The sequence below is a fragment of the Pelmatolapia mariae genome, linkage group LG18, assembly GCF_036321145.2.
Source record: "Pelmatolapia mariae isolate MD_Pm_ZW linkage group LG18, Pm_UMD_F_2, whole genome shotgun sequence".
In the NCBI taxonomy this organism is placed as follows: Eukaryota; Metazoa; Chordata; class Actinopteri; order Cichliformes; family Cichlidae; genus Pelmatolapia; species Pelmatolapia mariae.
In genome coordinates, this window is record NC_086243.1 from 16,202,652 (window position 1) to 16,227,457 (window position 24,806).

A 24,806-nucleotide genomic window follows, 5' to 3' on the forward strand; every position below is an offset into this window, starting at 1 on the left:
GCTGCAATCCAGTCAGTCAGGGTGTAATTTACACTCAGACTCTGACAGCTGAGTAATACAAATTTCTCTGGATAACTCCAGGCGTGGCATACTGCGTGGGGTCATGTGCAAATGAGAAAGATGCTTCCCATTACATTTTCCCCCAGCCAGTTTATAAAAATAACAACAGCATGAGATAACACTGGTTGAGTGTTGTATTGACCTATTAGTAAAACAATATCTGGTTCTCCGAAAAAAAAAAAAAATACAATTTCTTGGAAACCTTTTATACCTACACATTTCAGCGCTCTAGTTGTGTGCATGTCAAGTGTCTTTAAGCCAATCCGTACCTACTGCTGCTTGGCAGTCATCCACTTGGTTCAGGGAGCAAATTATAGACTGGCTCTGAGGGGCCAAGCAATATGGCTATCTTTTACCTGTCTGGATATGGCTGTCAGACGCTGAAGACATGGGCTGCGTCAGAAATGCATGCCGCCTAGTAACTGCATTGTTTTTGCCAAGGCTAAGCAGTTTAACCAAGCATAATGAACTGTTCTGAAAGCAAGACAAATGGATCTATATTGCCTCAAAGGACTCATCACACTGATCTCACTTTTTAATGGGAAAACTGTGATGGTACCTGTCACATCTTCACATGCAACTGATGATTCTCATTGCACTATATGCTGCCACTACTACAGTACTACTATATGTGTGTGTGTGTGTGTGTGTGTGTGTGTGTGTGTGTGTGTGTGTGTGTGTGTGTGTGTGGACGGGTATTAACATCTTCATGGGGACCAAAAATTGGTAGTTTACTATACTTGTGGGGACAATCAGCCCTCGTGGGGACCAAAATCCCGGTCCCCACGAGTTTGAAGGCATTTTTGAGACTCAAAATGTGGTTTTAGTGTCAGGGTTACAATTAGGTTATGGTTAGGTTTAGGGTCAGGGTCAGGGTTAGGCATTCATTTTTGATGGTTAGGGTTAGGGTAAGCGGCTAGGGAAAGCATTGTGTCAATGAGATGTCCCCACAAGGATATAAATACACACATATGTGTGTGTGTGTGTGTGTGTGTGTGTGTGTGTGTGTGTGTGTGTGTGTGTGTGTGTGTGTGACTCTAAAGTTAGAGCCAATTGTAGATGGGTACTACAGTAATTTTGTCAAAGTGAGAAGGTATAAACTAATGTTTTCATGTGTTTTAATGTGAAGTAGTCACAGTGTCGTGCTACAGTTTAAGGGTTTTAAGGGTTGTTGATGATGTTATCTAATTGGTGTCCTTTCACTGACTTTCCAACATCAAATCAAGCAAATGAATGCACACTCACCCTGGTTGTGTGTGAGAGTCACCACGTAGTTGTCAACATTGGACACGGGTGGATTCCACCTCAGCAGGGCTCCTTGAGGGGTGATGTTGAGGGCCGTCAACTCCGACGGCATATCCATCGCTATGTTTGCAATACAAGACAAGAATGAACACAACATTTAAACAAAAGATAATATCAGGCTCTTTGAACGCCTTCCCCATCATTTATGAGATATTGTGTCAGTGCTACACAGATAAATTGACAGCTGTGGAAAACAACCAAGAATGACAGTGGTCCATTCATTGCAGACAAATACAACATGTTTGCTATACATTGTCGAAATGATCTTGTTTGTTCGTAACGTGTGCAAATCTATACAATTTTTTGTCAACTTGCTTAACAGTGACCTATAAATCATTCGAGGATAAAATTGGCACCCAAGTCAAGAGGCAAGAGAAACAGAGAGCATAACACATAACAGAGAACTTAGCAAAAAACCCTTTTAAAATTTTAAATTGGCCTTTTTGTGTCTAGAAACCTGTTGTGAAAATACATCATTTGTTCCAAAAAAATCAGAAGAAAGTGGACAAGAGGATGACAAAAGAAGTGACACGCCCCCAAAAAAGATCTACAGCAAATCAGGAGTATTTGAAAGTCATGTCCTCAAGAAATAAGAAAGAAATCTAGCAAAAACCTGACCCTGGCCTGAGAGATGTATCTAGCCCTTCAGCTGCTTCATCTACACTTCAAATGAGTCTTCTGTTAAGCCATTCTTAAGGGAAATGGGGGAAAAAGGCTGAGGAATGCCAGAATAGAAAAGGTCTTATGGAGCGATGAATCCAAATTTTTGTCATCATCAAAAGTCATCATCAATATGTATAAAAAAGGTCGGGATAGATGTACATCAGTGAGTATCTACAGTCATCTGTAAAACACAGTGGAGTCTCTGTCATTGTTTGGGGCTGCATTTTAACAAGTGGTGTTGGATCTTATCAAAATTGATGGAATTATAAATGCAGAAAAGCATCATTAGATTTTGATCCACCATGCAGTACCATCCTAAAAGCATCTGATTGGCATTAATTTCATTTTTCTAAATGACAATGATCCCAAACACACTGCCAATGCAGTAAAAGTATACCTTGTTTATACCTTGTTGTCAAAAGTGTATGGAACAAAATCAATCGTGGATTGACAGAGAACAGAACAAAAGGCAGCCAATGTTCAAAGAGGAGTTTTCAATGTCCTTCAAGAAGCCTGGAGAACTATTCCTGAAGTCTATTTAAAGAAGTGGAAAAAAAAAGCTTGGCTAATATGTTTCCATAAACTCCCGATTTCCTAGCAAAATGTGCGAAATTAAGGATCTTTTTTATATTACTGTGCATAGCTAAACCATGAAACTGCTACACTATTTATTGTATCACATAACAAAGTTCTTCATATAGCTTCATGTATCTCTTAGCTGCTGGCTGTCACTGGATTTCTCACCCAGTAAGCTCAGAGCAAATAAAAGAAAAAGGAAAATTGACTCTGTCAATCACCGCTTTTAATGGAAAATAACTCTATCACTGAATTGTTCACAAATTAACAAGCTGTGTCATATTTCCCTTCATATGCAGAGAGCTTTGTATTTTGAACACTGTGTGAAATTCAATTGGAGACACACCTAAATTATTAACTAGACTGACAACAACGAGATATATTTTCATATGAATTGCAGAGACAAGAAAACTTTGCAAGAATGCTGATTAATGGTGACTTTTTTGGTCACCGTGATGCGAAAGTTTCATATTCTCCTAGGCCTCCTGTTTCACACCCTCTCCCTAATTTTGTTCTCAGACTGCTGGACATGCCAAAATTGAGTTTGAATTTAATTATACCTTTAACCTCAGTGCTTCAACCCCAATTTCTCCTCAGGCATGTTATTTTGGCACGGCAGAGAGCGTGGCAGGAGAACACAGAACACTGCGAGTGATCCCAATCTCTGCCCAGATGAGGTAATTAATGTTGCCCTGCCCTCATCAGAATAATAAAAAAAAAGAATTGTGCTCTTTCTTATCACTGCGATAGATGAACAAACCTGATTAAAATCATTACTTTAATTGCAAAAAGGTTTAAGTGAATTTAATGGAGCCTTGCCAAGTCAATTAGATTGGCAATGGAGATAGAGTAGAGATGGCCAAAATAGAAAAAAATAAACAGGTCATCCTCCTTCATCAAGACCTGCGATAATTCAATCATCATACTGCATCTACTGATTGCATGGGTGAATTACAGGCTCAGGCTATCTACGTCATACTTTCACTCAGATCTGGAAGTCAAGGCCCAGTGGGAATATAAATGCAGGCCATTATATGATTGCAGAAAATGATTTGATCACAACTTTTTATTTATTATGTACAGTATGTGTCGTATTACGATGATTTATTGGCTCATCTTCTGACTTAGCCTTGGGAACAGTGGCTATTTTTTCAGAACTTTCTTTGCATCCATGATATCTGGATAACCAGGCAGTTGATATCCATGCCAAATATCCTCAGAAGGGACCATACTGATGTAGCTGAATGGCTCAAGGATAAACCTTTCATCTAAGAGATAAGAAAGGCAACATATTATTTTTAGACTTATTTTTCTCCCAATATTTTTTACTTTTTACCTGCTTATTTCTTTTCCACTGTTTGGTTAGATTTAGGCAACAAAACTACTATGATTTAGGGTGAAAATATGGAGTTTCACAAAGCAAACCAGTTGCTAGAAACCATTTTTTCTTCTCCTATTACCATATTTTTCATATCTTAATTATGGTGCTGTAGGAACAACACAAACACAGCAATATCTGATAGACCTGCAGCAGTCCTGGTGAGGAGATGATTAAGGTTTGATGTTCTAAGTCGACGTTATACGTTTTATTTAGGACGCTCGGCTTGCTGTTACACGCAGGAAATATGCTCTCAGCTCATTATTAGTGTGTAATTCACAACGTAGGATGTTTCAGAAACACTCCAGCTGTGCCGCTTGGCCATGAGGTCAGCCTGCGTTGTATTGCGACTGTGGCCATTAAAGCTAGTAAGACACAAAGGGTGATGTTACTCTCCAGTAAATCTCTGCACACCCTCTCATTATTGTGGCAAAGCAAAATAAAGTAGCATGCTCTACACATTAACCACGGAGCTACGCTGGACGTGTATATGCGTGCTCGTGGTGTTGCGTTAATGCTCATGAGGCGCACAAATATTTAGACACATAAACGGTGTTTTTGCTGCATATAATCTGTGGCGTTGTAGAGCCGCAGGGATACCGGCTGCCTGATGATGTTGGATGTTGAGTGTGTTTCAAGTGTAGGTAAAATGCTCACTCACACAGTCATTTAAAATGTGAGACCAATCATTACGCCCAATCATTAAGTGAAGATTAATTACTGGTTTTGTGGCACTTAGTAGCTGAACCTAAAGGAGTCTTTAAGATAAGGATCATTATGTAAATTCACAGAAAATAATAATTATCATAACATTAGCATAGCGGTAAGTGTCCTGCTGATAAAGTGAGTTCTCTGTTTTGTGGAGCTGCACATTATTGAAATCCCTACTCGAGAACTGTTTCTTAGCAAACAAACATGTAACAGTCAGTTAGCTAGTTACCGACTGTTAACTATTTCTGTGCCATTTCTTTTTTTGGTGATCCTAATCCACTTTTGATGAAAAAAAAAAGAATAAAAACTTACTTTCTCTTCTCCTTTTCCTTTATTTTCATTACACTTTTTAGTCGACTTTTTTCCATTTTTGTATTTATCATTTCCTCTGCATGCCTGGCATTATGCCTTTTGTTTTTCTATTAATTTATGTGTTATCTCTGATGTTCATTAAGTGTTATTTGGTATTGTGTGGACTATTTTAAGCACGTTTCAATTAAAAATGCAAGTGCATTCCCCTCCTCTGTTTTCTCTCAACACAGCTGGCAGGGAGGATGTTAATGGTCTTTCGACAAACTTCAGTTTTGGGAAGAGTAATACTTTACTGGGGGTCCTGACACTTTGCTAATGAGCACCGTCATTAGCCCTTAAACAGGGCTTCACACAGTCCATTTAGTGTCACCCCCGCCAAATTCATCTTAGATTAGCAGTACCTGCTGCGCTTGCAAAATGAAATATGGCTCCCCGCTTTCTCAGCCCTTCGCACAGTAATTGATTACGGATGTGAAGTAAGTCGAAATTGCAGCGTTACCCAAGTCATTACATACTTGGCCAGGCAGTGTTGGATTACGCTTTCAAATCCCTTGTTTATGTATTGTTGTTGAAAGTAGTGTAAAAGTGTCCCTGGTTGAGCATTCTTGGATGTGAGGAAAATGTTGTTTACCATTTCTAACAAGCTTGACTTTGTAGTTATGGTCTTTTCAGGCTATTACAGCCCCACGGTCTCTGCTCATTGTACGCACGCTGGGGTTGTTGGAAGAAGGCGCTGATAATAAAGAACAGGAGGAGGCAGGAAGCGAGGCAGGGAGGAGAAAGAGAAAGCAAGAGAAAGGGGCTTTTTTCTTACTGGATTCTTGAACCTTGCCGCTCCAGGTGAATCAGGTCTCATTGGTATGCAAACACACCTTCTACTCGCCTGTTCCTGCTCCAATTCTGTGCTCTCCTTGGCTTTCGCTTTCCCCTCTCTCGCACGTACACCGAGCATTTTGAATACAGCACTGGGAGAGTGTGTTAATCTCAGGTTAGTGGAATTCTTTTTCAGAGAAGAATGGTATCTCATTGTCACATGTGTGTGCAATGGTGAGGTTTTATTTTTACCTAACTTATGATTTGGTGCTAATTTTGAAAGCATGAAAACGCAAGACCTTTGATTTCATTAAATTCTGAAGACACAACAAAGGAGGGAGGTAGGGCAGAGAAGACGGAGGGAGGAGGAGAGGAGGAAATCGAGGCAGAATGGGCGAGACAGAGAGAGACATCACAGTGCTAAAAGACTGAAGCGAGTCAAAGGATAAAGAGATAGGAGGCAGGAGAGCAGCAAGAGAGATAGAAGACAGTGAGATGGAGCTGGGAGCAGGTTACCAATTACTGGGTCACGGAGTGGACGCTTTCATCTGTTGCAGCGGCAGAGACTGCACCGTCTACAACACGAGCTTCACCCTTGGATTGTGTGCATACTTGTGTGTGCATTTTAGTCTGCTGCTCGTTTTTAACACAGCTGTTATAGCTGTGGACAGAGCAATTGACCCGAAAGTCTAGCAGGGGAGGAACTCTTCATTTATTTTACATGGCAAACATTTGTCCTTCTGCTGCCCTCTCACAGCAAGACTTATTTTATTCGAGAACCGTCAGCGCTGTGATTTTATGACCTCAGAGGAGAACAAAATACCACTAACGTGCGAGGTGATGAAAATTAAACGTAAACTATTTTAAAGATTATCTGAGTTTGATTGACTCATTTTATTTAATTTACTGTTTCCTTTTTTAGGAGAAAAAAAGGAAACAATTCGATTTCAGAAACGCAGCTGTGATTGTTTCTCTTAATATTAATTAAGGACAACAATGTCTAGATCAGAATATTATAGTTAATCGAATACTAAACATTCGAAAAGTTTATTATAATAAAAATCCATTATGCCCTCTACACAATAATAATTTAACACTGAATCTAATCAAAGCCCAATATTTTCAAACAATAAAAACTAAACTGAAATTAGAAAATCCACTCTGGCAACTGTCTGAAACCAAACTGAGTTAAAAAGAAAAGTCTCAATTAAAAAAGAGAAAATAATAATAATTTGAAAATACAAAACTATGATAACTGTGGTGTCGATAAATTGACTATAAACATGGTCATTATTATTATTATTATTATTATTATTATTATTATTATTATTAGTTGCCTACCTTTAATTTAACCTGTTTCAGTCCATCACTGCTCACTTTGCTTTGCTTTTATCCTTAACTAACTATACTCAGTGTGTTTGCTGTTAGCCAACATATCTTCATAGAAGACGAGATAAAGACTGTATGGGTATCTGCCTGGCGATGGACGCTGCTGCTAGCTGGAGAAACAATGGGCTTACCAGAACATTAAAGGCTAGTAACATCATCCTTTGCACAGGCACCTAACTACAGTACATGCATAAAAGCTAACAAGAGAAAAACAATTGTGTATAGGAATAGCAATGGATGGTTAGGTATGTCTTTCACTATTGCGAAAATGTGGAAGCTTTTTATTAGTTTATTTTCTGCAGAGGGAAATTTAGGTATTGTCACTCTGAGGTGGGGTTGCTCACTTACCAGTCATTCACAGTGTTGCCTTACTTGAGACATTATAGTAGAACTATAGTAGACAGCAGCTCTTTTTTAGGTGTCTAAGAAATACCTTGCAGCTATTTAAGACCTGGAACAAACACACAATGCAATCACATTTTATATAAAGAGAGGGCACTATGTAGAGAAAAGCTCAGCACACTTGAATACCTTTACATGTGTCCACCTGAGCTACCACACTCTGTTCTCCTTGGCTGAGTTTCCTGCACTAACTGTTTCTGTGTAAGACATCGGAGTCTCCTCAACGTTCTTCCTGCATGAGTAAACCCGGTCTCGAAGGGCCTCCACAACAATATGGACCTAATGATTCTGTGGTTAGCTCCTACCTGTGAAGACGGAAGTGCTGACAACATTGCTCTCCTGACTCCCTCTGACAGCTTTGAGACTGATCTCATATTCTGTGGCAGGAAACAGACTGGACAGGGTGTAGTTTGTAACATCGCTGTCAATCATCACGCTGTCTACTCGACCTGCAGGGGACACGAGAGAGAGGCCAGCACCTGAACACCAGAACTGTCACACTGATCTCCTTCTTCACGTACAGGGTACGCAGCGTAGCCAGCTGCTGTTCTTTTTTTTTTTTTTTGCATCACAGAGAAAATACTTAATAAATATGGAATTTTAATTAAAAATTCAATTACCTTTCACTGATAAAATGTTATAATTAATTAGGTGTGTGGCACGGCGCTCTGCTACAAAATGTATCTTACATCAGAGGGAGCCTCCTACAGCAAATGCCATGCTCATTTAACTGTAACAAGGAACAGCAGTGTGCTCTGTGTATGCTAATATAATAAATAGCGTGTTATTCAAATGCACTTAAGAATAACATCACGGTTTGCAGTTATGTGCGCACTACCTCTGGCTGACTGGTATGACAGCTTATAGTATTCAAACGGAGCCAGCGGTTTGATCCAAGAGATCGTCACGGCGTCCTCGGTGACGTCCGACACCATCATCTCTTTTGGTGGGTCCATGCCTAAAAGGGTGATGAGAAAGAAAACACTGTCATGCGGTTCAAATGGTATAAAAAAAAAGGATGAGCCCCAGCATATAATAGGAGCATGTTATGTGCAAGGTTACGAAGCTAATTCAGTCATTTTCATGAAAATCTATAAGCAAGACTGCCCTTGAAGGCCCGAGTAGTTCAGTAACCCTTGTTTTGTCCACATTTAATGTCCTCTTCATTACATTTACATATACACAGAGCTGTCCTTGGGTCTGCGAGATTGTGTGAATTTTTAATGCACATTTTTATTACGAACAAAACACCATCAAGAGATTAGCGAGGAGAAACTGAGCAGCATCAAGCTAAAAAAACCACAACCATTAGTGTTGAGGCTGAGCAGGGTTTACACAGAGGAGACCCCTCCCCTGCCGAAATTCTGTTTTATATGTCTCCTCAGACCATTGAGCTGCCACGGAAAAGGTTACGGTGAAAACAATTTGAGCAAACAATTAAAGCCCTGACAGATCCTAGAGAAAAAAAATTGAAAGATATTTAGACAGTGAAGAAAAGAAATAAGAACGTACGAGAATGGAACAGAAAAAACAGATCAAGATTAAGAGATCGCTTCCATCTCCTGTTGTGGGCGATGGGTAAGAGCACTTGTAGACGACTGCTACACTCTCTCTTCCCTGATTTGAGAAGAATTATGGCTATTATTCCCACGCAGAAAGCAGGAAATTTCAAATTCTTGGAAGAGGACTAATTTAAAGTCTGCTCGCATGAAATACAGTTGCATTTATTCAAGTCGTGCATGTTTTACTAATTACGTTTGCTTTGGCAAATGTGGAACCAAAGAATAATGGCTGTAAAAATGTATTCTCTTATAAAGGTTCCTGGGGGGGGGGGGGGGGGGTGCAGTCAGAGACATACAGCTAGTCACCGCTACATCCTTCAAGAAGATTACAACAACATTTGCATTATGTCAGCAAAAGCGGAGCTGGACCATAAAGTAAAACTGTGGTTAAATCTTAATGCAGCACAGTCCAAGTGTAGCAAGTGATTCAAGGCAACAAGCAGCCCCCCATCAATGCTCACGTTCAAACACGTGAGATCAAAGCAGGGCACTAAAATGATCACAGCGTAAAGACAGGTGCAAGAAATAGTGTACATCTGTCTCAAGATTCCCATCCAATCTCACCCCCTGAAAATCTGCCTCTTGTGTGTGCGTGAATGTAAAGCGAGAAAGCGAGGGCTCCAAGCTGCCAAGGTGGTGTTTGAAACCGGCATGTGCAGGTGGTTCTGCCACCGATGCTAAGTTAACATATTGTTTACTGCTGGCTCTCCTATTTTCTCCATTTGTCTCCAGCCCTCCATTATTTCCTTTTGTCCCCCTCGCTACAAAGAAAGAGAGCGATCCTCTTTCTTCCAGCTCATTTTCAAACTCTCCGGCAGGTTATAATACTGACCCTCTTCTCATTCATTTATCTCTCTTCTCTCTGAGATGTAAATAGCACAGTCGCAATCAAATGGGAGAGGGAGAGCTTCTTTTCATAATCTGCCAATTAAACTGGAATTTAGAAAGTCTGCAGAAAAATTACACAGAAACACTGTACGAATTAACGAGGGGTCGCGGTGGCGTCGCTGAAGGTAAAATAGGTTAATAAGACATGGAGAGAAGTGATAGAGAAACTGTAATTAAGATGTAAAAAAAAAAAAAAAAAGAAGAAGAAGACAAGAATATACTTAAATGGATGAATACACAGGAAAAACAAAACAAGCAGACTGTTCCTTTCTGCAACTGCAAGGCCTTCACTCCATTAGGCTGACACTTGTTAGCCACTTGTTTTTTCTCAAATATCCTCCAATGTTACATCAGGGTTTTTGAGGTTAGCTTTAACTGTGCAAACCTCAACCATCTGATAGCACAGAGGAGCAAAACCTTTATTTTTGGCACTGCATCTCTACATCTACATCTGACCAGAAAAAAAAAAGGAGAAAAATGAAAAAAAGAAAAAAAGCCTCCAAGGCAGTTTCTAATTACAAAAGTCATTCTGCTGTGGTGCTGCGCAAATGAAAGCCTAAAAAAGCATTTCTGCAAATACATATTTAATTTAAAATCACTTTGTATTTCCATTTCTTAAACTAATTTTCTTTCTCTTTCCTTTTACACGCTACCTCATACATGTTAATTCAATATTTTGCTCCCCAAAAATCCTTTCTTTCCTGTTCCCCATCTCTGTTTTGTTTTTTTTTACATTGTATCCCTCATTCATAAATATGATTAAGGTGATTAGAGTATGGATCTTTCTTAATTGTTAAGTAGATCAAGCTAAAAACAAATAAATAAATACTGGGTACTCGATGTCATTTTACAAGCACAAATACAAAGCATTGCTAATTTAGAGCTTCTGTGGTGTGAAATTGTCTTGAATAATACTAGACTCAGAATATTTATGATCCTTGGGGTTTTGTAGTGTTGGCCAGACAGAACCAGTTAAAAATGATACTTTGAGCTTCAAGAAGTTGTGATGATCATCTTTTTTCTTCACTTTCCAATGAACTGGGATGCTGCGTAAATAACAACATAATACAATGATTTGTAAATCTCATAAAGCCATATTTTATTCACAGAAGAACACAAAAAAACATATTAAATGCTTTAAGTGAGACAACGTGCTGTGTAACATCAACTCTTTTTTTCACAACAGTCAACAAACGACTGGGAGTTGAGAAGACTGGCTGCTGGACTCTTCTGATATAGGATTCAACACCCCTGGGTCATCTTTGTCATAGAAATAGCATCATTTTGCTGGATGTCTCAGTTAAAACATTTCATGTGTTTTCTAATATAACTTTATGGGTTTTGCAAATGATTGCATTCTATTTACATTTAAATTTTTTTCACAATCATTGGGGTGGAGTTGCAGAAAAATGCATGCACTCTTGCCACACATAGACAAACAAAATTACTATTACCCTAAGTGTGCATATCTACTTGGAGGGGACCCCCACAAAGTCACAAACCTTTATTTTGCTGCTGATGTTTCTCTATTTTCATCACTTACAAACTTTTTTTTCCATCATTCAAGCAGCTCACCTGTAGTGAGTGAAGCTGTAATGGGCTCTGAAGCAACGTCCCCCTGTATTGTGATTAGACTGACGGTGTAATGAGTGGACGGCAGCAGCCCCTGGATCAGTGACCTCGTCTTGGAGCCATGCAGTGTCACCTTAGAGGTGTCGGTCCCGTCGGCAGAGCTGTAGCTCAGAATGAAGAGTTCAGCGGGTGGTGCTGGGGCGCTCCACGCCACTGACACAGAGTCTGAAGTCACCTCTGATAAGTAGAGGTGGGTTACAGGTCTGATTCCTGGAGGAACGAGGGGGTTTAGAGGTCACCGAGGAGCTTTCAAGGACAGGCAAAAATCCTGCTATGAGCACGAAATGTTAATGGGAAAAAAAACAGGCAGTTGCTGTCATTATGGAGATGACAGACAAGCCGTTAAGTGATGGATGAAAGCCGTCCTCGATGATGTAACAGACCGTTTATAATACAGTTGAGAAAATTAGCCTTGGGTGTAATCTTGATGGGGAAGGTGAGAGTCAAAGAAAACCACAATCATGTGGCAGTAATGAATTAATTGGTCATAAAAAGGGAAACTAATGAGATTACCAGCCGTTAGGATGAAGATGTGATGGGACTGTTCATAATAAGAAAATGGAAAAAGGATGATAGTAGCAGATGCTGTTGTCAAAATGTATGACCTGGACAGGAGATGATGTAATGAATATGAAGTAGTGTACCAGCTGACACAGCAACAAATGCAAGAGGACTTGAATTTAATTAGCCATGCGTGGATGTATAAGCAGGGGAAATGTGGCAACACTGACTTCTCCTTTCCTGAACTGCCAGGATTACAGGCATCCTGTGGAGTTTTCTTTGCAATCAATCATCATATGAAACCTGCATTGTTTACACTGGCCTGCATCTGTATTCTTCTTGGTGAGCCGCTGCCTTTTATTATTCTTCACAAGTTGTCAGTATGCATTACTGCCATGTGCAGTCAGCAGAAATTCTGTATCACATAGACCTCACGATACCTGTGCCTGTGCGCGTTCATGATCTCAACAGTGGTGGAGAGACGGGGTACGAAAAAGATCCAAACGCGTCTCCAGAGCAGCTTTAAAAAGAGAAGATTGCGGCTACGCATTGATTAAGTATGAAAAAAATGCAAAAAGGGTCGAGAGTCTGTGTGAAGCAAAATTCCACAGACATGATGAAAGTGCCGTCTTTGATCAAGATGACAGTGATAAGCAGGTTAATGGTTTAACAGCAAGTAAGACCACACAGAGGCAATGTGGGTGATGTGAGATGACAATGTGACTCACGTTTGTAGGTATTAATGGAACTTTTTTAGAGAGAAAATTATGTTTCCTTAAAGAGAAACCCTTGTCATGGATTGTGAAAAAACTTCAACTTCAATCACATCCCAGTGTGACAAACTAAATCACTTAATATTCTGTCATAATTCACTACACTACTACACTTCATAAATATGAACATAGCTACCGTGACGTTCCCAGTGGTTTGTCCTGTTTAAAAGTCTCGAGATTGTCACTGTCTCGTTTGTAAAAACTCACATGTGACAAAGAGAGGCGGTTCTGACTGTGAAACTGCTCACTCCTTGGCTATTGACTTGTGATTGACTCGTAGGCCGTTTCATACCACAGATAATCCTCTATTTTGAAACGCAGTATGAGCAAGATTTTTGAAATAGTCATAAATAAATATGACCTAAAACAAGTGACTGAGTGCATAAACTCATCAGTGTTTACAAGCGTTTACAGAGGTCAAAAGAGAAAGCTGGTTTCCAATATACATAGCTACTGCAGCTATCGCCATCTGGTGGCCTTCAGACAAAGTGCAGGTCCGCATTAGCTTCATTTTTCAGACCCAGAAGATACGTCCATGTTTTATGTCTATGGTTACTCTTACTGATGCGCAGATCGTGTATTTTAAAACTCTGAACGCATAAATGCTGGAAACATGCAAATGAACGCATCACCTGAGTTCACCTGAGTGAAGGCGGACAGATGTCTCCAATAAGTGAATAGTGGATGAGAAGATGACAGGTAATTTATGGTTTGTCCTCTGATTCTCTTGATCTGTCATCGTATCATTCCTTCACGTCTCCCCAGACAGTTAAAGTGGTGTTACCAAAGGAGTGCGAGATAACAAAAAGATTAGAAGTAGGATGGCATGATTATGACGCCGCGGCGGTGACAACTGCCACGATGGCCGCAGCAACAAAGAAAAAGAGATGATGATAATGACACTGGTAAAGAAAGGAATGATGGCAGGTGATTGCATGTCCATCATCTCTGAAACCGGCCTTTGTGCAACTGAAACTCACGTCAAGCTCTCGGAAAAAGAAAAAAAACACAAAGAACTACCAGAGTGGAGAAGACTGACAGGCGGTCCGACATATAGTTGGGTGGATGGATGTGAGTTTAGAGGAAAACGAAGTGATTGAAAAGAAAGGAGCAACATCAAGCTGAAAAACAGGACGAGCAGACAGCACAGAGCGTGACGGCAAAAGGGAGAGAATGTGGTACGAACCGGAGTAAGAAGAAACAGAAACACAAATACATTGAGATGCAAAAGAGAGGTGCAATTAGGAGCGCTTGTAACAAGCTCATTAGCGGGCTGGAATAATTTGCCTCTGCTAATTGCTCCTTCGAAGTCTTTCACGGTCCTCCATTTTCTTTAAGCGGGACTCCCCTCACCTGATGTCACACTTTAGTTCATTATATCCATCATTCAACTTCATTACACCCTATACCGTCTTTAGAAGTGTTCTCAGCTTTCTGTAGTAATAGGCTGATCTTTCATGTGTTTGTCTGTGCAGAGACGCTCGTGAGTGAATTTATTTGAGCTCTTTATGAAATCTGAACGGATTAAATGAGTGCTGTTTAGGAACGTTTAGTTGAAGCTGTTGCAATGGAAAAGACAAAGGGAGACTGTTTGTCGAGGGAATGATCTCATCATTATGTTATCTGTATGCACGTCTCTGCTGATCTTCATTAAAAACTTTAAAGTTAGTCCTTCACTATATGAAATTAGACTACGCTCCCTACCTGTGAAGGCGTCTATGGTAGCCGCAGTGCTCTGCTGTCTTCCTCTTCTTGCTGCTACAGTGATGGTGTACTCGGTCCCAGGCTCCAGGTCCTCCAAAGTGGTGGTGTTGATGTCTTTAGGCACCGTCAGCTAGAACAGGGAAGATGAGTTAAACAAGGTCCACATTGGACATATAGATTTACAGTAACTGTGCTACGGTTATAGTTTCATCATCGTTTACCTCATTAGTGACGCCGGAGGCTGATGTGTAGGTGACCTTGTAGTGGTCAATGGGGCCCTGGACTATGCCCCAATTCAGAGTGATGGTGTTGTCCGTGGAAGCCATCACAGTCAGATTCATAGGTACATCCAGAGCTAAAATAAGGAAAGCAACACTCAAAATTAAACTCAAAACTCCAGCCCAGATTCATGTAACACTCTCACCCTGAAAGATACATCTGAGTGGGTGTACATCGAAAAAATACATGACCTTTGAGGGACCTTCCTCTTAATCCTCCTTCAAATTCACGAGTATTTACATTAATGTTTACTTGTTCTCAGTCGTCTTCTCGACTGTCTTTGCAGCTTCATCGCCCATTACCACCTGCTGTCATTTGGGAGAATACTAATGTGTTGTGTCACCTACAGTACGTGCTCGTTTGCATTTGCATAAAACAAAATAAGAGTTCATGGAAATATGCACTGATTCACATTTGATTTGACATGCTTTGGATTGTTAGTTGGGCAGCACAATTGCGCTGGATTTTTAACAATATTTTCAAATAAATTTAGGGCCAGATTTACTAAACGAGGCAAAACAGCACGTGAGCTTAATCCCCAAATAGTGCTCGCATGTGTGGTTAGTTTTGCAGGTGATTTAGAAAGATTAATTTCACTATCACGCGCTATCAGTTTGCGCGCTTGAATATCCTCCTGTCCTTATTTTGCACCTTGAGAAAAGATCTCGCAGAAATGCATATGCAACAGGTGTGGTCCCAAACATCTCACAGCCTTGTCATTGCATTTTTGTAAATACCAACAGTACTTTTATTCAGGTTAGTAAATCTAGCTCGAAATGGTTAAAAACAAGAACAAAAATGTTGCTTTCATGATTTCAGTGGAAACACAATTACTGTTACTGGTTACTATGTCTTTAATTCATGTTTAGTTTCTGCTATACTCTTGTCTACTTGTCTATCTGTGGTGCAGTTCTCACATTAAAGGACAGACCATTACTAATAAAACATTTACAGCGTTTCCAATGGGTTTCCTGCATATTACCACAATGATCTGACTGTCTGCTTTAATCTTTTTGTATTTCTTGTATTTTTAAGTGAGTCGTTCTCTTCCCTGCAGAATGAGTAACCCAGTTTGCCCAGTGGATCATCAATGTTTAATCCTCAGCTAATCATCTGCTGCCTTGTTTGCCTGAACCTTTGGTGTTTCACGGCTTTTTAGGAGGTCAAAAAGACATAAAAAAAAAACTTGATGTAAACGTGTTTTAAATGAAATTATTATTTTAGCAGCTCTGGCTTAAGGTAACACCGGCGCTGCCACGAAGCTGTCGTCATAAACGGCTCTCTTAAAGCTCTTTAAGAGAAATGCGACAGATGTGATGCATTTTCAAAAGTTCAAAACGAGTGCAGGGAAAAGAGGTGTTACAACGAGCTTGTTTGTAAGACAAATGGAAGCATAATTTTTATAAAGTGCAGAAAACCTTTAGCCATTAAAATAACTGCACCTGGATGAAAGATGTGCTTGACGGTGAACGTGAGGGGAAAGATTAGCGAGGCACCTCCACGCACTCACTTTTCAAACAAAGGGTTACATTTTTTTCTCCTTTCAGCCAAACAACTCAACAACAGAATAAATATTCAAATAAAGGATCAAGTATGGAGGTAAAGAGAGGGCCATTAGCAAAAAAAAAGTATGCATTATAACAGCTTTAAAATGTTGTAATGGGAACTTTGACCCAAGCTGACAATACCAAACACTTCTCGAGAAGAGTACAAGTCATGGCGAAACATATTTTGCTTAATTTTCTAAAATGGCTTTTAGTAGTTGGAATGGGAGCGCCGACCCACAGCTTGAACTGAGAATTACACGTATAATAACAAATGGGCCCACGAGCCTGCTGTGATGCTGCGATTTCCCGCTGTGATTTCTGTGTTGTACATGCACGAGTGACTCACTGGCTTTTTACAGTGGAGCACAAAGCATAATTCACTCACTCGTCCTGGCGTTCATTGTGGCTGGTGTACTCTGGTTGCTACCTTTCATGGCAGAAATGCCAATGCCGTACTCTGTGCCTGGAAGCAGGTCTGAGATACAAAGAGAGACAGAGAAGTGGGAACTAATTTAACACATAATGTAGCAGGAACAAAAAAAATAGTAATAATAATCATCACAGAGAGTGCTTCACGTTCTTGTTCTCGTGCAAAGTGCATGTCAATTACACTGAGTTTTTTTCATGACAGCCCCAATTAGATCGATACCGGTGATGAGGTCTCGGCAAATTTACATGTAGCATCGTTGTGATTTCTGAAGAAATTTCTTTTTTTTTTAAATCAACTGCACAACTGATCAGTTTCAAATCGGTTGAGTGCATCCACAGAGAGGATCTCGAGCTACAGAAATAGAGATGAAGAGATGAGGAATGAAAAATAAGGAGGCGGACGACAGAGATTATTAGCGGAGGAGAGCAGGGGGAGAGGGAAAATGAGAGTGACAGAGAATGGATGAGAGTGAGGAAGAGCATCGATGGCAGCGAGCGAACAGAATAACACGGGGACCTTTTGCTTCTATTCTTATGCAGGCCGTGCCCTTTCCAGCACTCTGGCCTTTCAGAAAAAAACATCCCAGCTGACCCCATCTTTCTGACAGCCTTTCAATACGCCCGCAGGACAACAAGCGTTTCTACAGATACAATCAGTGGGCCGTCAGCCAAGTGTTAGCTCCGGAGATAATCTTGCCATGTAAAACACAGACTCTTCCAGCTTCTTTGGTACATATTAGATGCATTGTGATGATACTGAAAGCATCAGGAAAAAGCAAAAAAAAAGGAAAATAGGAACTCTACAAATGTCGAGGATAAATAATTCAAAACGCAAAAAACTGATTATTCCTCACTTACCTGTGAGAGTAGTCTTAGTAGTGGCTCCCTCATTGCGCGGTACGATGACTTTGTCATACTGATCTCCTGCTAATGTGCTATAAACCACCTGGTAACTCTCCACCTACATTTAAACACAAATATATTTACAACATTAAAGAGAAGGTAATGCCTGAAAAAGAATGCTCTCGCTACGCAAGACTTACACAAACAGTCAAAACTGTGTTGTTTTTTTTACTGTGCGTTGTTTGGTTTATTTTTTGTCTCGGCACAGTGTGATGTTTGGCTCTTTGTCAACACTGCAGTGCAGAATCAGAAGGATGAATAAATTTGCCGGCATCGAGACAGACTGTCTTTATAAGTCTGAATGTGTGGTTAGCGAGCCCTGGAAATATCATTGTGACAGCTGAGTAAAACGCAATTTATCACATTTTCATTCACAGCAAAACATTCGGTGACCATTTGCACCGAGTGAAGCGCTCGCTCCAGCGCTCTAACTGGCATTTTCCAAGGCAGTGAAAGGCAGACCCGTCTGTGTGTGATGATAACGTGTCCAAGAAGGGAAAAAAAAGAAAAAGTAGAAGGAATAAAAAAGTTGTTTTATTGAAACAATTTAAGAGGAGTCATAATGTCAGAGGGATTAAGAGGAAATTAGCTGTTTTTTATAAAAAGGGCAAGGTAAACATGCAGCAGGCTCACTGATATAAGATGTACCTGCAGTATGAGAGCCAGCAGAAGCTTTAATGCGTTTCAGGATGGTCCACTACACTTATTTAATGCAGTGAAATAAAATAGCAGCTTGCACAGTATTACAAATTCAGTGACAAGTTAAAGGTAAGCCATAATGAAGCATCTTTGGTAGGTGTTAGGCCATCACATGCCACCAAAACCGCTTCAAGTACCTTGGTATTGATTGTCTAAGGTCTTCTGGTGCCGAACACTGGCTCTCAGTGCGTTTTGAGTTTAAGATTTGGTTGTTTTTAAGTCACTGAATGAGTTAGCGCCGCCTTACCTTCCTGATCTTTCAACAATGCGCACTCCCAATAGATCATTAAGGTCAGCTGACCAGATGTATCCACTAAACGACTGAGTCTTAACACTAACTGTTTTACTGCTCATGCTGTTTAACCTTTCAGCTGTACAGCGCTTTGGTCAGTGCTTGTTGTTTTTAAATGTGCTTATAAATAACTTGACTTGACTTGACTTGACAGCATTCGCCCAAAAGATCTTCCCTCATTTGGTGTTTGATGATGGCGATGGAGATTATTAGACGGGACTCCCATAGTATGATTCACTTGATTTTTATACTTGTTAAATCATGCAGTGAGCCCTCTGCCCTGCGGATCGTAACCCAGGAAGAAATCACCTCCATGTTTCATCAGAGGATAAAGATGATCGCTCAGAACAATTTTGTATTGGTTTACATTTGAAACCACATCAGCACAATCTCGCCCACAGACACCAGATCTCAGTGTATGAGTTTATTCCTTTAATTTGTCCACCATCTTTATATAACATTAAGCTATTATCATCAGGATGTACGCAGCACTTCTATGTTGTAAACTCTCTCATTATTCAGGTCGCCCAGTCCACCTAAGGAATGTTGCAAGGATCCGATCAATCCTGAGCTTTAGTGGCACTCAGACTATCGTTCATGCTTTTATTTTCTCTCGGTTAGATTATTATAATGTTTTTTTATCAGGCATCAATCAGAAAGTATAAATAGGCAGCAGCAAGACCTCTTACAAGAACCAAGAAAACTGAACATATTACGCCGGTCTTAATGACTCGACACTGCCTGCCTTTAGAATTGATTTGAAGATTTTACTCATTACTTTTTAAGCCCTTCATGGCCTGGCCCCTGAATTTATACCAATCATATCTCCCAACCAGTGTGCAGTCTCAGATCCTCAGGCAAAACCTGATAACTGCTCCCACCTCTCGCTTAAAAACAAAAGGCAATCGAGCGTTTGCTGTTGGGGTTCCTTTTGTTGTGGTATGAACTGCCTGAGGAAATCTGGCCTCATAAGTATCTTCTTGTAAATGACTGCTAAACACTTTTCGGGAGAAATTTTAACATGGATTTTATACTGTCTGACATTCTTAGCTTAACTCCATATTGACTATCTTATAACTTCTAAAGTTTTATGTTGATTTTAAGTTATTCCTTAAGGTGGAATCATACTGTATTTTATTCCTATTCTTATACTGACTTAAGTCCTACATATAGAACTTGATATATACATTGTTTTGAAAATTTCCATCTAGTTTGTTCTTTTTTTCTGTTTCTAGTACTTTGTAACACTGGTTTTGATCATTTTTACAAATAATGTTTATTATGATTAATATTTTTATTATTAGATAACTTTAGCTTATGGTTGGTGATTTAATGCATTACACTGCGTATAAGATGCACTTTTGTAAGCATATGGAAGCCAAAATAAGAAACAACAGATGCTTCGTCTCAAAGGTGTTGTTAATTATAAAGTTAAAAAAAGAGCCAGACCGATATAGGATGTTTACGACCAACACCGATATTTGGTCTGACAAATGTTTTCTTTCAGACATAAATAGATTTGCCTAACATTTATTATGTGTAGTTTTCTATTAGTCCTTACTAAGAAAATATGATAATGCAGATTAAAAATAAACGTTTATGTTCTGCCCAACTCTACTTGGTAGTTGTGTTTTGTTGCCAACGGGGAATGTGCAGAGTGCCCTCTGGTGGACAAACATAGCAGCATAAGCACTTGTAACATGGTTGAATGGTGTTTCTCCGTCTCTTCTTTACTTTTTTATAACTAATTTTTTTTTTAGTCATTGGCAATTATAATATATAACTAATATATTGGGAAATACCTCATATTAGCTATATATTCGCCAGGCTCCAATACACTTTTCATTATTGATGGCTTCATATTACCTGCAAATCTTTGGTAATTGTGCAGTCATGAGGACCAAGTCAAGCTGGTTACGCTTCACTATACTAGAACATGCGCAGTTAAAAAATGTCAAAAGGCTTCCTACCTCAGCTTCACTGTTATCCCATTCGAGCTCAAGTGTGGTAGAGGTCTTGGACACGAGACGCAAGTTCTTGGGGGCATCGATCTCTGAGAAAAACGATAAAGCTGACAATGTTGGGGACACTGAGACCCATTCTCAGAGATTGTGAACAAGCAAACAACAAACACAGGTCACATTAAATTGTCAGTTACTCATATTTAGCTCTTCATGTTCATCAAACACATTTCTCGTTGTATTTTTATAAGGTGTATCCTCTTCAGTTTTCTGTAGATTTTACTTCAAGTATCAACCACAAATGGATATTTAATGTGTAAATATGGCATCAGCATGGAAAAACAAATCAGCATAGTGTTTCCATAAATAAGTAATTTCTTCAGCACAAACTTTAGGAGCGTAAACATTCCCCTGAACAGATGTTCACTACTCCCTCCAATACAGATAAACAGTGTGGCGTATATTAAGCCATATGTCATTACTGTTCTACTCTCAGAGGCAGACGCAGGATCACACACACCAGTATCACCACATCTGCTTGCTGTCAGACCTCACCGGTAGTAAATTCAGTGGAAATGGATCCGCTCTCGTTTCCTCTTCTCACGCCGCTCACTGTCACCTCGTAACGCGAGCCAGGACGCAGGACCTGTGGAAAGGAAAAAAAACAAAACAACAGAGTCCGTTTAGTCTGTATATAATCTCTTTGCATTATGTTTTTTTATGTATTTGTTTTCTATTTGTTTTATCTCCAGACACAGAAGGCAGACAGACTGTGAGATTAGATCGTTTAACAAGCATGGCAAGTACAAACACAGACACACACACACACACACACACACACACACACACACACACACACACACACACACACAGATATACTGGTAATACTATACTTGTGACCTATAATGACTCTAGCCAAGTCTCATTTCAAAGTGCACACACCTGCAGAGAGTACTGGCTAAGTGTGGGCTGGAGGCGGAAGGTAGTCCGTGGCCCTTCTCCTCCCACGAGGCCGTAACGCAACACAATCTGATCAATCTTTGCCCTCGGTGGCGTCCACTCCACAAATGCCACTGTGTCCGACACGTCGCGCACAATCAGCTGAGTGGGACCATCGATCACTGCAAAACAAAGAAAATGTCTAATTATAAGGTCCTTTGGTGATGTTGTTACAAACAAAGCACAGTCACCAGGGTGCGGTTTCTTTGTTAACCTTTCCAAACTTGGATGAAGTACATGTTGACCAGGCTGGGTATTAATATTTAATGCCAAACTATTACTTGACAATTACTATTACAAGTTATGATCTCTTAATTTTTCACAACGCACTTGTGTTTTATCATAGTTTAAAAAAGTAAACTTTCATGCAGCCAATTCTCCATTCATTATATGCAAAGTTAAATACTTCAAGCCTTTTTTTCATTTTAATTTATATGATTATAGTTCATGAAACTCATAAATCCACTATCGTGGGTTATTAGAATATACGATTACAAGAACAATTACAAAATCAAGCTTTTTTCTTGCAATTCTTATTAGGATTTATAGTTTGAAGAAGTGGCACCTTCTGGGCAATAAAATAAAATAAGGCAATGCAGAAGTAAATGGTCACTTGAGGATGGCCCCAAAGCAAATCAATTCCCACACACTCCCACATTAACAGAGATAAAAAATTGTCTGGAGAAATAACTGTCTGGTTTTGGATAGATAATTTTTTCTTTCGTGACAACTGTACGAGAGGTGACTTTCTTTATGGCTTAAGAATCTAAAAAGCCTTTAGGCTAAGAGGTATTTATTATTAGAGGCATGGCTGCTTTGACTGATTTGTGCTGCGAGCTGTGTGCGAATTCAAGTCACTTAACTTGACCACTCAACCGGTGTTGGTGCTTTTCGGGGCATTTTAAATGTAATTAAAATAATATGGCTTGTTGAGCAGCTGATTATACTTTTGTAGTTTTTAAAAAAAGGTTTTAAAATGGGGCTTCACCAATGCCTGAATACATAAAGTAATAATATAGAGAATCTATAGTTTAGACCAGTTGGAGAGACATCCCCAGAAAGAAACTGTCAGATGGTAAATATTTGAACAGATTATTTACTGAATAGCATTTAATCTGTCATTTGATCCCAAACAAGCTGAACCCCTAAAATGTAATCTAATCCCAAGAGGATGTAGTGTTATGGCCTTGAGTTTAGGTTCTTCGTTTCATTTCATGCTTTTATATATATTTATATATATATATATATGGTTTGGATAGAGTCATTATTCACTGGGAAACTACAATGCAAGAGTAGAGTAGGCATGAAAGTGTTCACAGTCACTCCAAAGTTTCTGGAGCGCTGGATGTGGATTTGATATCAGTGAAAGCCGTTCTGACAGCCAGTCGCCAAAAACATATCAGACCTGACACACGCTGAGACAGTAGGATTTATCTGCGCGAAGTGTTAAAACATAAGCCGTGATTGAAGTCTTTCCATGCTGATTGCTAGAAAACAACACTTATCAAGTGCGCAGAGCTCAAAATACATCAAGGGAAAACACAAATGTCTGACAGAGGAGGGATTCACTAAACATTTTCTCTGCACTTGTTACAGCATCTATGCCAATACACAGACATTTTGTCAAGGTAATGGGGTGTTAGAGAATGTGATAATTAGCACTTTATTTCATTAACCTGTTAATTACCTCTTTCCGCACAAGCTACGGTTTAACATCTGCTGCGTTTAACATATTGTCTGGGAGAATGAAGGAGCGTTTGATCTCAAATTGAAACTTTTCTGGATAAATTTGCTGCCGTTAAAAGAAGCTCAGAGCTTAAAATGAAATGGCATTCCCGCACAGTTCATGCCACTTAATTTGAAGTAATCAGCTTTTCGGTTCCGTTTGAAAAATGCGTGAAATTTTTAAATGTTGAGGTACTGACCAACAGAAAACTCCACAATGGATAGTTCAGTATACATATTTTTTAATTGAAAGCACCATGCTGTGCTGTAAAACCATAATTATTTTCCACTGCTCGACCCTGTGGGAACTCAGGTGAAAGGCAGATCTCACACACTGGGTGATGTAGAGCAAGTTTTCTTTTCTTTCAAACCTTTTTTTTCTCTTCTTTTTAGTTTTCTGAGGTCTAAATAAGTCTCAGACTAAGGCCTGACATATTGCAGGTCCGGCCTGAATCTTGATGTATTAGAAATTGGCCCCATGGGTCTCGTCCTAGAAAGCATCCCGAAGAAGACAGTTGCTGAGAACCAGTTCCCAAACATCAGCTGCGCTCACTCTCTGGCTTTCCTCTGACTCCTCATGGCGCTACGTTGTCTCGGAGGAAGGATAAATCGTTGCTCTAAATTATTTAGTTACTTCAAATTTGTCTTTTCCTCTTTCTTTATCCAATACGGTGTCATAGAGTGGGCTGCTGTAAAAAAAATAATGAGCGGGTGCCATGAATTATTAATCGATACTTAATTACAACCCAAGAAATGAACAAAGACTTGACAGGAAATTGATGGTGTTTTGACTGTGCATATCAGAGGCTGAATTGTTATGGAGGAGATTTGAGTTGGATCTATTACAGTGTCGCATGGGTGAGAGTGGGGGAGTGGGGGGGGGCAATACTTCAGTGAGGTTTACGTCAGGGGCCTAAATGGTTTGCAGAGCAAATACGTCAAGGTGACACTCGCTGCTTTGCTGAGTGTACAGTGAGTCAGGAGAGTGCAGGGAAAGCTGTGCTACGGTTTATGTTGAAGTGATTAGCTAATTAACTGATTAACAGAAAACTTTTTGTAAACATTTATGCAATTTGATTAAATATTTAGGTTTAGAGCAAAACATGCTAAACTGTTTCTTTTTTTTTCAGTTTACAATTACAGGGATTAAGCAAAATAAACAAAACAAAACCCCCAAAAATCATCAGACTGAACTTATCTTTTGGCCTAATCCCGTTCCCAGTTTACCGAGGATAAAAACTGATTTAGCTTAAAAGGGTAAAAAAAACCCATTCCCTGCAACCCTCAACATGGTAAGCAGATT

General features: G+C 39.7%; 1 protein-coding gene across 4 annotated transcripts in view; it reads right to left on the reverse strand.

Moving 5' to 3' along the window:
* tnr (tenascin R (restrictin, janusin)) overlaps positions 1 to 24,806 on the reverse strand; it is a 199,215-nt gene that overhangs the window by 33,387 nt on the left and 141,022 nt on the right. For 2 of the 4 annotated variants that reach the window (XM_063462788.1, XM_063462790.1), the window contains exons 13-23: positions 21,722 to 21,900; positions 21,335 to 21,425; positions 20,789 to 20,889; positions 17,783 to 17,885; positions 16,881 to 16,970; positions 14,891 to 15,024; positions 14,670 to 14,799; positions 11,635 to 11,901; positions 8,448 to 8,567; positions 7,915 to 8,058; positions 1,306 to 1,425 (exon numbers count right to left, since the gene is read on the reverse strand). In XM_063462788.1, the coding sequence (XP_063318858.1) occupies positions 1,306 to 1,425; positions 7,915 to 8,058; positions 8,448 to 8,567; positions 11,635 to 11,901; positions 14,670 to 14,799; positions 14,891 to 15,024; positions 16,881 to 16,970; positions 17,783 to 17,885; positions 20,789 to 20,889; positions 21,335 to 21,425; positions 21,722 to 21,900 (1,479 nt within the window). The remainder of the gene's footprint in view (positions 1 to 1,305; positions 1,426 to 7,914; positions 8,059 to 8,447; positions 8,568 to 11,634; positions 11,902 to 14,669; positions 14,800 to 14,890; positions 15,025 to 16,880; positions 16,971 to 17,782; positions 17,886 to 20,788; positions 20,890 to 21,334; positions 21,426 to 21,721; positions 21,901 to 24,806) is intronic. The other 2 variants (XM_063462791.1, XM_063462792.1) reach the window with 2 other exon arrangements.